At 45.6% G+C, this 13,873-nt stretch overlaps 1 protein-coding gene across 1 annotated transcript in view; it reads right to left on the bottom strand.

Annotated features, from left to right (window-relative positions):
• C12H4orf45 (chromosome 12 C4orf45 homolog) overlaps positions 1-13,873 on the bottom strand; it is a 76,531-nt gene that overhangs the window by 37,193 nt on the left and 25,465 nt on the right. The window contains exon 2 of the mRNA XM_012948174.1: positions 4,464-4,696. Within this exon, the coding sequence (XP_012803628.1) occupies positions 4,464-4,696 (233 nt within the window). The remainder of the gene's footprint in view (positions 1-4,463; positions 4,697-13,873) is intronic.

Here is a 13,873-nt window from a genome sequence, read left to right on the forward strand (position 1 = left end):
CGAGGAGTTGCCATTCTGATGTGGCCTAGGATGAGAGAGGGAGGGCGAAGGCTATGGGAGAGGTTTCGGAGACGCTGGGCACTGGACAGGGGTCAGGAAGCAGAGAGACACTTCCGAAGTAACGCCTGCTGACCCCGGGGAGGCAGACCTGGGTGGGCCGATGCACGCCCCCGCCAGTCTTCTCCTTCCCCCTTGCCTCCGTTTTCAATTCTATTATTTTGTTTTGTGTTCTGTGTTTGAGGCAGGACCTCACTCTGGGCTGACCTGGAATTCACTAAGCAGTCTCACAGTGATCCTCCTACCTCTGCATCCCAGGTGCTGGGGTTAAAGACGTGAAATAGAGTCTGGCCTATGTAGCCCTGGCTAGCTTTGAACTTGTCCCCCGCCCCACCCTGCCTCTGCCTCCCGAATGCAGAGATTGCTGGCAGGTACTAGCATGTGGTTTTTAAAAATATTTTATTTTTGTTTATTTGTGAGAGAGAGAATGGGTGCACATCAGGGCCTCTAGCCACTGCAAATGAATTCCAGATCCGCGCACCATCACGTGCATCTGGCTTGCGTGGGTTCCAAGGAATCGAATCTGGGTCCGTAGGCTTCACAGGCAAGTGCCTAACTGCTGAGCCCTCTCTCCAGCCCTGTACCGACATGTCTGATGGCCACTCTCATATCTTGGGTGGTATCAGCAGGCTTGTGTGCATGGGGTCTGTGTGGGTCCCTGTTCATTACCTCCTGTACCAAGTCTAACAGGCTAACAGTAGTTGCCTGAACCAATGGGTTGATAAGGAATTAAACCCTGAATCTAGACCTAAACGTGTGTGCGCAGGGAGCAGACTTGGGATGCAGAGGGGAAAATGAGCAGCCCCCGAGGACAAAACCTAGGTCTTCAGGAACAAGGGAGGTGCAGAGATGGCTCTCCGCTTATAGGGGTAGTCACCCCAAGTTCATGTCCAGCCTTGTTCTGTTCTTGTGCTCTAACTCCTTTAGGAATCCTCTAGGGTGGTATCCAAGATTGTTATTACAGGGCGCTGGAGAGACGGTTCCATGGCTAAAGGTGCTTGCTTGCAAGTCATGACAGCCTGGGTTTGATGCCCCAGTACCCACATAAGGCCAGATGCACAAAGTCATGTGTGTGTGTGTGTGTGTGTGTGTGTATGTGTGTGTGTGTGGAGTTCATTTGCAGTGGTTAGATGACCTGGCATGCCCATTTTATCCCCTCCCCCATTGCAAAGGAAGGAAGGAAGGATTGTTATTACAGGCGAGTAGTTTCCCCAAGAAGAATCAGTGGAGAGATGACATGACCCAGAAGGTGCCTGGATGAGAAGCTGCACCCAGTTAGGCCTCTGTTGGATGACGTCAGTCTCTGAATGTGCCACTGCCAGGGTGGTCACCAGTCACCTCCTCCGCAGAGGTTCAGGGCATAACTTGATACAAGAAGTGGGGTGTCTCAGACAGAACCTTTTCTCAGCTCTTGCCTGGGCAGCAATTACTGGGTGTTCCACTGTCTCAGTGGCCGCCGGGTTCAGGTCTTATGAATTGGACAGATGAACTCCATGGACCATAGAGGATAAAGTTTGGGGAGATTTTATCATGGAGCTTAAGAGAAGGAAAAGAAGGCAGAATTCCTGTAGGACGGGATAGGAGGGGTCCCCAAAGATGGGAAAACCACCCAGAGACCGTGAGAGGGATCTTTCATTTTTGGAGATTGCCTGGGTGGGGGCCGAGCTGGTCAGTCCCGCTCTCCTATGAGGGCCCAGCTGCTTTGCCAGCTTCTTCCTCCTTCCTGTCGGAGGTCCAGGGAAGGGAGATCTTTCTGGAGAAAGCAGATCTCAGGCCATGTGGTCGGGTACCTAGTCATTTTATTCACATCCTCATGACATATTTTAGGGAAAAAAGGAAATTTGGGCTGGAGAGATGGCTTAGCGGTTAAGGCATTTGCCTACAAAGCCAAAGAATACAGGTTTGATTCCCCAGGAACCAAATAAGCTAGAGGCACATGCGTCTGGAGTTTATTTGCAGTGGCTGGAGACCCTGGCGTGCCCATTCTCCCTCTCTCTCTCTCTCTCTCTACCTGCCTATTTCTCTCTCTCTCAAATAAATAATTTAATTTAAAAAAAAGAAATTAAAAAACAAGCCAGATTCCTGCCTTCCCTACCCCCGAAAGGCTCAAGGCCATTTTTGACTTCTACCCAAGAAAAACACTCCTCACTTTGTGCCAGGGAGCCCTGCCCCCCTTAGCTGCCTAGCCAGTGTCTATCTCCCCGTTCTCTTCCTCTGAAGAGCTCACGCAAGCTGCCTCTGCTTCTCTGTGTTATGGATCCACGCCCCGACCAAACGCCGTCCATGGAACACCCAAGACAGAGGCTGAGCAAACACCTTCACACGCGTGCCTTGAAGCTGTCATCTCTTGTAGATTGTCAGTTAGACATAAAGACCAAGAAATGCTTGGTTGCACCTCACTGGGGCAGAAAAACAGGTCCTTAAATTAAAGATGGGACGGGGAGAGGAGGCCTTGCGCAGAGACAGACCGTGGGCTGTGTGAGAGCGCGCGCCGCACCCACAGCGCAATCGTGATGATGCTGAGATGCTGGATTGAATGTCAGACCAGCCACCAGCAAGGAGGGGACGGCTGCCAGGCTGGAGGACTGTCCTGTTCACGCTGGTGGCTGGTCTGCTATTTAATCCAAGGTCTCACTGTCATTATTGCCCACATAGAGTTGGATGCAGCTTAAGAGCCCACGTGCCCATTCTGTTCAACAGATGCACATTAGCATTAAGTGCTACAAGCTGGCTACAGTGGCATATGTATATATCTGTGGTCCCAGCCACCCGGGGAGGGTAAAACAGGAGGATTGCATGGGCCCAGGCATTGGAGACAAGCCCGGTAGATAGAATGAGACCTCCATCTAAAAAAAGTGTACCCAAATTAAAACAAAAAGCTCTCTGGCTGGGGAGATGGCTCTGTGGTTAAAGGTGCTTGCTTGCAAAGCCTCCCAGCCTGGATTCGATCCCCAGTATCCACATAAGGCCAGGTGCACAAAGTCACGCATGGATTTGGAGTTTGCGTGCAGCGGCAAGAGGCCCCTGGCATGCCCATGTCTGTCTGTGTCTCTCAGCCGCTCCCTCTTTCTCCTTCTCGTTCTTCTCACAAATAAATGAATAAATAAGCCAGCACTCATATAGATGTCAGTCACTTTCCAGGCCCAGTACGCAGAACAAGGCCTTGAGCGCCCACATTCATCTTTACAATACAGCATTTCCCAGGTACAGGGCTCCCTGGGGGCCAGGCACTGTCTCCAGCACTGGGTGAACAAGAACCTGTTTGGTGCTCACAGCCCAGGAGGGTCACCTCTGAAGCAGAGGAACCAGGTCAGCATTCAGGTCCCCTGTGGCATGTATGGCCAAGCGAGAGAGGAGGGAACTGGGGCAGAGAGGGGAGAGCTCCTTTGTCAAAGTCTAACTCTCACATTCTCAGTGACAGGTTAGTTAGGTCAGAAAAAAGGGGTTTCTCTTTGTTGATGTTTACCACATGACACTGTACCATCCTGCCTTAACAACTTGGGGAAGTCTGGTCATTGGGTCATTGGTACACACAATATCTAGATAAGCCTAGAGGCAGACTTTCTGGGAAAACAGGTCTGGATTTCTTCTACATCTAAAGTCACTTGTGTTACTGTCTGTGTTGGAGAAGGCGTTGTTGACGTGTCCTGCAGGCACCTCACCAAGAGGAAAGGAGAGAAGGTTTCTTCTTATTTTATTTTTGGAATTTTTGAGGTAAGATCTTGACATATCCCAGGCTGACCTGGGATTCACTATGAGGACTTAGGCTGGCCTTGAACTCACAGCGATCCTCCCACCTCTGCCTCCCGAGTGCTGGAAATAAAGGCGTGCACCACCACGCCTGGCGAGACTCTCTCACGGTAGCCCAGGCTGACCTGGCATCCACTCTGTAGTCCCAGGCTCTACTTGAACTCAGAACTCACAGCATTCCTCCTACCTCTGCCTCCCAAGTACTGGGATGAAAGGCATGCACCACCACGCCAGGCAAGACAAGGTTTCTGGATCACATGCTCGGAATTACTGGCACCAGGTGCTCAGCATGGTGTCGTTAAAGAGCTGAGACTCACGTTTTTGCTTTGCAGATCCTGTCCAGCACCACCTGCCTCTTGGACACCCACTCACAAAGCAGCGAGGACAGGGGCTGTGTGCACAGGCCTCCGCACACATGTGATTCAAATGCACCCCAAGCCAAGCATAATGCCCACGTGTCACCTTCCCACCTTTCCTCTGGGGTGTTAGGGGCTGAGGGGCTGGTGTTAGTAAGCACTTTTATCTCTGTGCAGAACTCAAATTCCCTTACTTCTCAACATGACTGGGAACACCGGGTTGCCTAAGGAAACAAACCCAGAAGGAATTCAAGTCAGAAAACATCAGGCTATGAAAAAGAGTCGCTTTAAGAGCAATACCTTGATATGAAAGCCACTCTCAAGTCTTGATTTGTTGATGAAATTATACTCTGGTATTCCCCAGCCAACTTCACCAACGTGCTGGTATTTATATTTTGCTGGCATGCTTCTGTTTGACGCAGGCCTCCATAAATATTTGAGGTCTCCAGTTTTTTCTAATGCTGGACGCTTCTCTCCTATATAGGCAGTATGCTGGTGAAGTTTAGGCAAATGATCCTTGATATAGTCTGGACCTTAAAGACACAGAGGAGAAATAGATTTAAAACTCCCTCCACGTTGAAACACTGTGATGGCTAAGGGTGGTGGCACATGCCTTTCCTCCCAGCACTCAGGAGGCTGAAGTAGAAGCTAGCCTAAGCTAAAGAGTGAGGTCAAGGTCAGTCTGGGTTAGAGTGAGACTGCACCTTGAAAAAACTAGTGAAAGCAAGCTGAGCACAAGTATCCGTGGCTTAGCATGTGCCACATCTAGCTTCTGCCCCCACACCTCCCCCAGATGAACTGTATCGCCTCAAACTGTGAACCAAAATAAACCCTTCCTCCCTTATGCCACTTCTGTCAGGCATTTTGTCACAGCCATGAAAAAGCACCCTTGTGTAGCTAGCTTACATGAGTGCTGGGGAATTGAACCTGGATCCTTAGGCTTTGCAGGTAAGTGCCTTAACCGCTGATCCCTCTCTCCAGCCCTCTATTCAGCTTTTTCTTAATATATAAAGTTTTGTTTCTTTCTTTCTTTTTTTATAATTTTATTTATTTACTTGAGAGGGAAAGACAAAGAGAGAGAGAAAGAGGCAGACAAAGAGAGAATGGGCATGCCAGGGCCTCCAGCCTCTGCAAATGGACTCCAGACAAATACTTCACCTTGTGCATCTGATTTACATGGGTACTGGGGAATCAAACCTGGGTCCTTTGGCTTTATAGGCAAGTGCCTTAACTGCTAAGCCGTCTCTCCAGCCCTCTACTCAGCTTTTAAAGTTTTATTATTTTGCCAGATGTGGTGGTGCATGCCTTTAATCCTAGCACTTAGGAGGCAGAGGTAGGAGGATCACTGTGAGTTCGAGGCCACCCTGAAACTATAGTGAATTCCAGGTCAGCCTGGACTACAGTGAAACTCTACATTAAAAAAACAACAAAAGATTATTTATTTATTTGCATGGGGAGAGAAATAATGGGCATGCCTTTGGGTTTTTTGCCGCTGCAAATGAACTCCAGCTGCATCTGTGCATCTGGCTTTTGCTTGTATGCCTGGGGAATCGAACTAGGGCCATCATAAACACTGAGCCATCTCTCCAGCCCCCACTCAGCAGCCTTGTTCATCATCCACTTAGAGCAGAAATTCCTCAGACCTCCCACATAGGTGGGAAACAGGTCTTCAGACACTGGAGTTTAACTTAACTTCTTCCTTTCCAAACTGTATCCCTTTTATTTCCTTCTCCTGTCTTATTGCTTGAGCTAGGACTTCCAGTACTATATTGAAGAGCAGAGGTGAGTGGACAACCCTGTCTTGTTCCTGATCTCAATGGGAATTCCTCCAGTCTCTCTCCATGAAGTATTATTTGGGTATTGGGAGCTTTGCATATTGTTAAGATATGAACCCAAACCAATTTTAACAGGACTTTTTTTTTTCTACACTAGGTCATTTATTTGCATCCCACCCAAAGTCACCATTATTGGGTGAAATACTGCCGGTCCATGTGAGATTTCAATTATGGTTAAAGTGTTAGCAGGCGCTATGGAGATGGCTCAGTGAATAAAGCACTTGCCACACAAGTGAGCCAATGCCTAAGTTCAGATCCCTAAGCCCCACGTTAAGGTGGAAGCTGTGGCAGGATGGGGTAACCCTAGTGCACCCACAAGAGAGTTTCCCAAGACTGCAAATGGAGCAGTGAGCAACAAAAGGTTCCTCAGAATGAGGTGGACGTCAGGGCTGGCCTCCACGCATGCATCATCATGTGCAGGCATGTTACACACGAACTACGTGTCAACTAGGTAAATTGATAATTGAGTGAATGAATTAAAGAATTACATTTTAGGACTAGCAATATATAAATTCATTTTAAAAAATGAGCACCTCTTTAAATATCTGCCTCATGAGCTATTTAATTTCCAGCATTTTCCTAACTCTCCTACTCTGGATTGTATGGAAAGGCAATGAGGGATAAAGTCTGAAGAACTGCTTTTAATTATATCCATTTCATATTTGCTTATAATGATAGCTTTATTAACATATAATACACATATCCACATGCCCCACTATTCATCCATGAAAAGTACACTGCTTTTTAATATTGAAATTGTGTTCCCAAATCTGTGAACAACAGATTCCCCTCAATGCGGTTGAATTAACAATACAAGTGCTGCCACCACGTACAAACCTAAAATGCTGCTGTACCAAGTAACTCCTAAAACATAGCTGTGCGATTTGGTTAAGGGATTAACTTTTAGTTGTCAAAAGTGTGTAAGCAGTAATGAACACAGACTTATGTTCTCTCTCCTCTCCCCTGCCTCTCTCTCTCTCTGTTCCTTTGTAACACTTGAGCCTTATGAGCTTACACATCTAGGACACACTTACACAGTGTTAAGGGACTGAAAGAAAATGGCCCTTCATTCATTCCGAGGTGGACTTCATGGGACTGCAGCATGGTCACCACTTCCTCTGTAGTGACTCCTGGGCCCGGGCAGGATGAGGTGGGGGTGACCCACCTCGGCGCACACAGTCAGATCTTTCTTCTTGATGATGTATTGATGTATCCTGGTTCTCCACCATCAACCCCACCTGAGCACACCCCCGGGACCAGCCTGTTTTGTTTTTTGAGATCAGGTCTCACTATATAGTCTAAAACAACCTTGAACTTGTGAATTTATGATTCTTCTGTCTCTGCCTCCTGAGTGCTGGGGTGGATTGCAGGTATGTCCCACGGAAGTGGTGCGTGATTCCTTCTTTTGAGGATCTGTTCTTCCATCCCTGTGAGCAAACTTCTCTTTGTAGAACTAAGTCAGCATAACACGAAGATCCCTCAGATAGGAGGAGGGCAGCTGGAATGTTGGTCTTAGTCTCCCTGTCATTGGCGGAGAGGACGCATAAAAATTATGTCAGGCTGGAGAGCGGGCTTAGTGGTTAAGGCGCTTGTCTGCAAAGCCAAAAGACCCAGGTTTGATTCCCCAAGACCCACATAAGGCAGATGTACATGGTGGCTCACGTGTCTGGAGTTCATTTGCAGTGGCTAGAGGCCCTGGCATGCCCGTTTTCTCTATCCGCCTCTGTCGCGCGCTAATAAATAAATAAAACAAGATGTTTAAAACTTTCTAAAAATTATGTCAACTTCTTTGGTTAACTTCCTTTCCTCTTTCCTTCTTTCTTTCTTTCTTTTTTTGTGTTTTGCTGTTGTTGTTTTCTTTTGTTTCACTACATAGTCTCAGAGTGTCCTAGAACGCCCACCTCTGCCGCCCGAATGCTGGGATTAAAGGTGCGCGCGCCACGCTGGGCTCTCCCTCCTTCCTCCTACCCCCATCTCTTCCTCCCTTTTTCTTTTCTTCCTTCAGTTTTGTTGAGGTATAACTAATATATATTGCACTTCATCTAACCTATACAAATGCACATTTTTGCACATGTATACAAAAATGACCAGATTGTTGTAGATAAAATATAAGATGATTGAGATGGGGAGGGGATATGATGGAGAATGGAATGTCAAAGGGGAAAGTGCGGGTGGGGGGGAGGGAGGGCATTACCATGGGATATTTTTTATAATCATGGAAAATGTTAATGAAAATTGTGAAAAGAAAAAAATTATAAACTAGTGAAAAAAATATAAGATGACCAGTTAAATTTGGATTTCAGATAAACAATGAATCTTGTTTTGGTATCAGTATATTCCAAACATTACATAGTCTTTTTTTTTTTTTTTTTTTTTTGGTTTTTCAAGGTAGGGTCTCACTCTAGCCCAGGCTAGCCTGGAATCTACTAGGTACATTTTTTTTCCTTCCTTTCTTCCTTCCTCCCTTTCTCCTTTCCTCTTTCTCTCTCTCTCTTTCTCTCGCTCTCTCTTTCTATCATTCTTTCTTTGGAGGCAGGGTCTCACTCTAGTCCAAGCTGACCTGAAACTCACTCTGTAGCCTAGGCTGGCTTTGAACCCATGGCAATCCTCCTACCTTGATTAAAGGTGTGTGCATGGTACATGCTTATACTAGACTATATTATCTACTATTGAGATTTAACTTTGCAGCCTGCATTTTTATTTGCAGCCCGGTCACAGCATCAGCGTACGATCCTCCGGTCTCCCGCACTCGCCTGTCACTCTAGGCGCTCGCCCTTCCCCACTTCAATTTCCACTACTTCTTTCTGCCCCGGCCAGCGGGGAGTTGAACAAGGACTCGAGGAGAAGCTAACCTGGGTGAAGGAAGGCAAACAGACACAAGAAGGAGACCATGCTAGGTGTTTGTCAAGGCCTCGAGATTCACATAGGTTTATATAGGGTTGTGGGGGGAAGGGGACGTGCTTAGGGCAAAGATCACAGAGTTACTGGTTAAACCGCAATGCCTTTGTTTCTTCATCAGCTACGGGCAGGATGGGGGAGTGTTTAGCCAGGTGTACGAGCCCATTGTTTCTGGTAGTTGAGTATTAGGTGAGGAAGTAAAAACTTAACTTGCTATATGGCAGTCTCTGTTAACATGGCTGAGGTTTGGTTCATAGCTCCCAACACTTTGAAACTTCATTTCCAGCAGAAGCACATTTATGGTCACCACAGGAAACTAGTGTTCTTGCTGTCATTTTGATTTTTTTTTTTCTCCCTTCACCCTACCATAAAGGAAATTATGAAGCATTTTATTTCTACCCACCAAGTTGCTATCACCCTCCTGTGTGTGATTCAAACTCTACCTCTTCAAGAAATATTTCTTGTGGTTTGCAATGGTTTACAGCACGCCATTTCCTTTTTCATTTGTTTTGCTATTGACAGCACTATGCTGTGAGGAGAAGACAGTAGACCATATTTTATCTGAACTCTGTAATAGGCTTATTAGCCTGCTTTAATGTACAGCCTTGTGGCTCAGATTATCTGAAAAAATGAAGTCATATTCACAAACTTCCATGTGTGGTGCCAGAACGAAGCAAGGTATCATTTTTAGTGCTTGGACATCAGGTCCATTCCTGAACTGGGCATATAACACTAGCCACTGTTGGGGTGTATCTCAAAGCCACGCTAAGAGAACACAGGTTAGCAATGCTGATGTCTAACTAAGTCAGAGCTGTAGCCTGCCACTCCCCAGGATCTGCTGGCCAAAGCTAACAACGTTCTCACACTGCACACGGGGGTGGAAGGAGTGTTCCAACTGAAACCCCATAAGAAAACGCCGTGCAAAGCAAAGGGATTCAGACTAGACCACTGGTAGACATTACTGCCACCAGGTAAGTCCGTTTTGTGCATCTGGCTCTACATGGGTACTGGGGAATTGAGCTAGGGTCATTAGGCTTTGTAGGCAAGCACCTTCACCACTGAGTCATCTCTCCAGCCCCCGGACGAGTCCATTTTAAAGAGAAACTAGAGGTTATCTGGATCTACTTTAGAGACTTTTTTGCTTGCATATGTGTGGGTCTTTGTGTGTGTGTGTTTGTAGAGTGTGTATATAGTCTAGTGTGTGTGTGACATGTACTATGTGTGGTGTTTGTGTGTGTGCATACAGATGCACACATGCACACACCCCATGCGCATGTGGGGTGAGGCCAGAGGAGAACATTGGGTACCCTTTTCTTACTCATCCATATTTCTTTCCTTGAGATGGGGGTCGCTCCCCCAGCCGGGAGCATGGGGCCCCAGGCTCCTCTGGTGTCTGCCTCCCATGTCCTGGGGTTACAGCTGTGCATGGCTATGCCTGGCTTTTTACATGGGTCCTGGGGAGTTGAACATGATAGTGTCAGCCAGGAATCCCTCATGCTTAAGCAGGAAGTACTCTTAATCACCAAGCCATCTCCCCAGCCTACTTTAGACTTTATGCTTTTTGTTCATTAAATATTAAAATAATCAAGAGACACTTTATGAATCTCAAAATTCTTAGCATAGCAGATGGTCCCACAGTGCAGCTCAGTGAAATTCTGGCACCTAACTTGATTATGTGTGTGTGTGTATATATATATATATATATATATACACATACACAGCTTTAATACATTTATCTTAATCTATATACAGTAAGTGCTGGGCCTGGTGGTTCAGGCTATAATCCTAGCTTCTAGGATTGTTGCAAGAGGATCACAAGTTCAAGATCTGACCAGACTATAGCTTGATCAGATCTTGGTTTTCCAGGACTCACATAAGGCCAGATATACAAAATGGCACATACATCTGAAGTTTGTTTGCAGTGGCTAGAAGCCCTGGCATGCCCATATTCTTCTCTCTCTCTCTCTCTCTTTTCTCTCTCTCTCTCTCTCTCTCTCTCTCTCTCTCACACACACACACACACACACACACAGACACACACATTCAATATATAATTTTAAAAAAAAAATGCAAAATGTCCTATATCTAGGTTCACTATTAATTGCGTGAAATGATAACAGTTTGGATAAAATGGATTAAGTAAACTATACTATTAAAGTTGTTTTCACTTGCTTTCTCAAAATGGGGTTCATTAATTCCTGTTGCTGTGCACATGCTAATCTCTGCTCAGAAGCATGTGGCATTCCGATATGTGAAGCTGGTGGAAAATTAGAACTGCAGCTCATTAGAAAGCATGTTGCAGTGTTGTTGGTGAGAGCTGGATGTTTAGTGCATATAATATACAAGGAAGCATAGTATAGAAAGGTTCAGTCAGAACATGCAAAAAAAAAATGCCAATTTGAGCAAGCACATTTATGCAGAGGGAAAGCTAGTGGCTTTGAGAAATGAATAAGCATACCACACCTGTCAGCATAATGTGACGCTGGGTTTGTTGCTCATCCCTGAAACCTGCCCCCAGGTTTCTGTCACCAGTGACTCACAGTTGGATCCCTTCGAAAGCAAGATTACACTCCCCCCAGGATATGTCACACATGCCACATCTTAAGAGTTTCTAAGTTATGGCTTTGAACAAAACACTAAACCTAGCCCAGTGTGGTGGTGAACGCCCTTAACCTCAGACGAGGTAGGAGAATTGCCGTAAGTTCAAGGCCACCCTGAGATTACACAGTGAATTCCAGGTCAGCCTTGGCTGGAATAAAACCCTACCTCAAAAGGAGAGAAAGAAAGAGAGAGAGAGGACAGTAAGTGTGAAAGGTGAATTATGGGCAATACTGTGCAGTGACAGGAGTTCCAGGATGGTTCTAGTCATGAGCAAATATACACTAAAGAAAGTTTGGCCATGGTGAAAAGCAGTGGAGAGGGTCTTCAAAAATAAAAGTAGTGTTGGAGAGATGGCTTAATGATTAAGCACTTGTCTGTGAAGCCTAAGGACCCTGGTTCGAGGCTCGCTTCCCCAGGACCCATGTAAGCCAGATGCGCAAGGTGGCGCACGCATCTGGAGTTCATTTGCAGTGGCTGGAGGCCCTGGTGCGCCCATTCTCTCCCTCCCTCTTTCTCTCTCTCTCTCTCAAATAAATAAATAAATAAAACTACCATTATGGCCCAGCTATCCCTCTCCTGGAAAACACTCAAAGGAGTCTATGTCACAAAGACACCTTCACAGCCATTCTTACAGCTGCTCTGTTCACAGTAACCATGTGAGGGAAGCAGCCAAGATGCCCAGCTGGATGAAGAAAATCTGGTACGTGCATACCATGGAGTTTAATGCAGCTGTAAATAGTAATAAAACGATGTCATTTTCAGGAAAATGAATGGAACTGCAGAAGGCAAATGTCTGTGTTCTCTCCTATATGTGGAATCGATACATATATATGATGTGAAAGCTAAAAGGGAACTACTTGGGGAGAAGTCAGCCAGCAAGAGGAGCAAAGAGTTGTAGGGGAGAGAAATTATGGCGTGGGAGTAAATATGAGCAAAATATGATGACAAACATGTATGAACTGGCATTAAAAACTATTATTTTGCATATTTAAGTCCTTCCAACACATTATAATTGAAAAATATTGCTGTGAAGCTAGGTGTGGTGGCACACTCCTTTAATCCCAGCACTTGGGAGGCAGAGGTAGGAGATCATCGTGAGTTCAAGGCTACCCTGAGACCCTGAGACTACATAGTGAATTCTAGGTCAGCCTGGACTAGAGTGAAACCCTGCCTCCAAAAACTAAAAAGAAAGAAAGAAAAATATTGCTGTGGTTATGTCACCAGGACTCAAGAAATACTCATTAAAACCACAAATGAAGCAAATTTGAAGAACTTTGCATTAGACGATCATCCAGTGTTTTTCCTCCATGGCACTGGTACACTGGTAAGTGCTTGGCAGCTGGCTTTCAAGGGAGAAAGCTGTGGCTTTAGTATTTACCAATTTGGGGTTATAAATGTTCCCATTAGACTCTTTGGGAAGAGAAAGGGACTTACAGGCCTGCACAGGGAAGGTAGAAGAAAGCGATGGGGAAATGTTATCAAAGTATATCATGTATGAAAATGTCAGAGTGAAATCTACTACTTTCTTTTTTCTTTACTTTTGAAAAAAATTATTTATTCATTTGAGAGAGAATAGGTGTGACAGAGCCTCTAGCCACTGCAAAGGAACTCCAGGTGCATGCACCACTTTGTGCTTCTGGCTTTACATGGCTACAGAGAAATTGAACTTGGGTCATTAGGTACTGCAGGCAAGCACCTGAACTGCTGAGCCATCTCTCTAGATCTCTTGAGCCCATCTTTTTCTTGCTTTACTTTGCTTTTTTTGTTTGTTTGTTTTTTTGGTTTTTCAAGGTAGGGCCTCACTCTAGCTCAGGCTGACCTGGAATTCACTATGTCGTCTCAGGGTCACCTCGAACTCACAGTGATCCTCCTACCTCTCAGTGCTGTGATTAAAGGTGTGTGTCACCACACCCGGCTTTTTCTTTTTCTTTACTTTTTATTGACAACCTCCATACATATACACAGTGTGCTTTAACCATAATCCCTTCCTTTGTCAATCAAATCTACTATTTTCTTTATGGTTAATATATGCCAATAAAAGGGTAGGACTCCTTCCAATGTGCTCCCTCCAGACATAAAATGGCCTGGATATCCATGACTTCACAGTGCCTGACACTACCTACACAAGACCATCATAAGAGGAGGAAAAGATGATGACATCAAAATAAAAGAGAGACTGATTGAGATGGGGAGGGGATATGATGGAGAATGGAATTTCAAAAGGGAAAATAGGGGGAGGGAGGGTATTACCATGGGATATTTTTTATAATAATGGAAAATGTTAATAAAAATTGAGGCGGGGGGGGGAAGAAAAATAGAAAAACAAAAAGAAAAGGGACAAGTAAACTGAGTGTGAGCATTCATTCCTTTCTGCTT

The sequence above is a fragment of the Jaculus jaculus genome, chromosome 12 (genome assembly GCF_020740685.1).
Source record: "Jaculus jaculus isolate mJacJac1 chromosome 12, mJacJac1.mat.Y.cur, whole genome shotgun sequence".
Taxonomy (NCBI): domain Eukaryota; kingdom Metazoa; phylum Chordata; class Mammalia; order Rodentia; family Dipodidae; genus Jaculus; species Jaculus jaculus.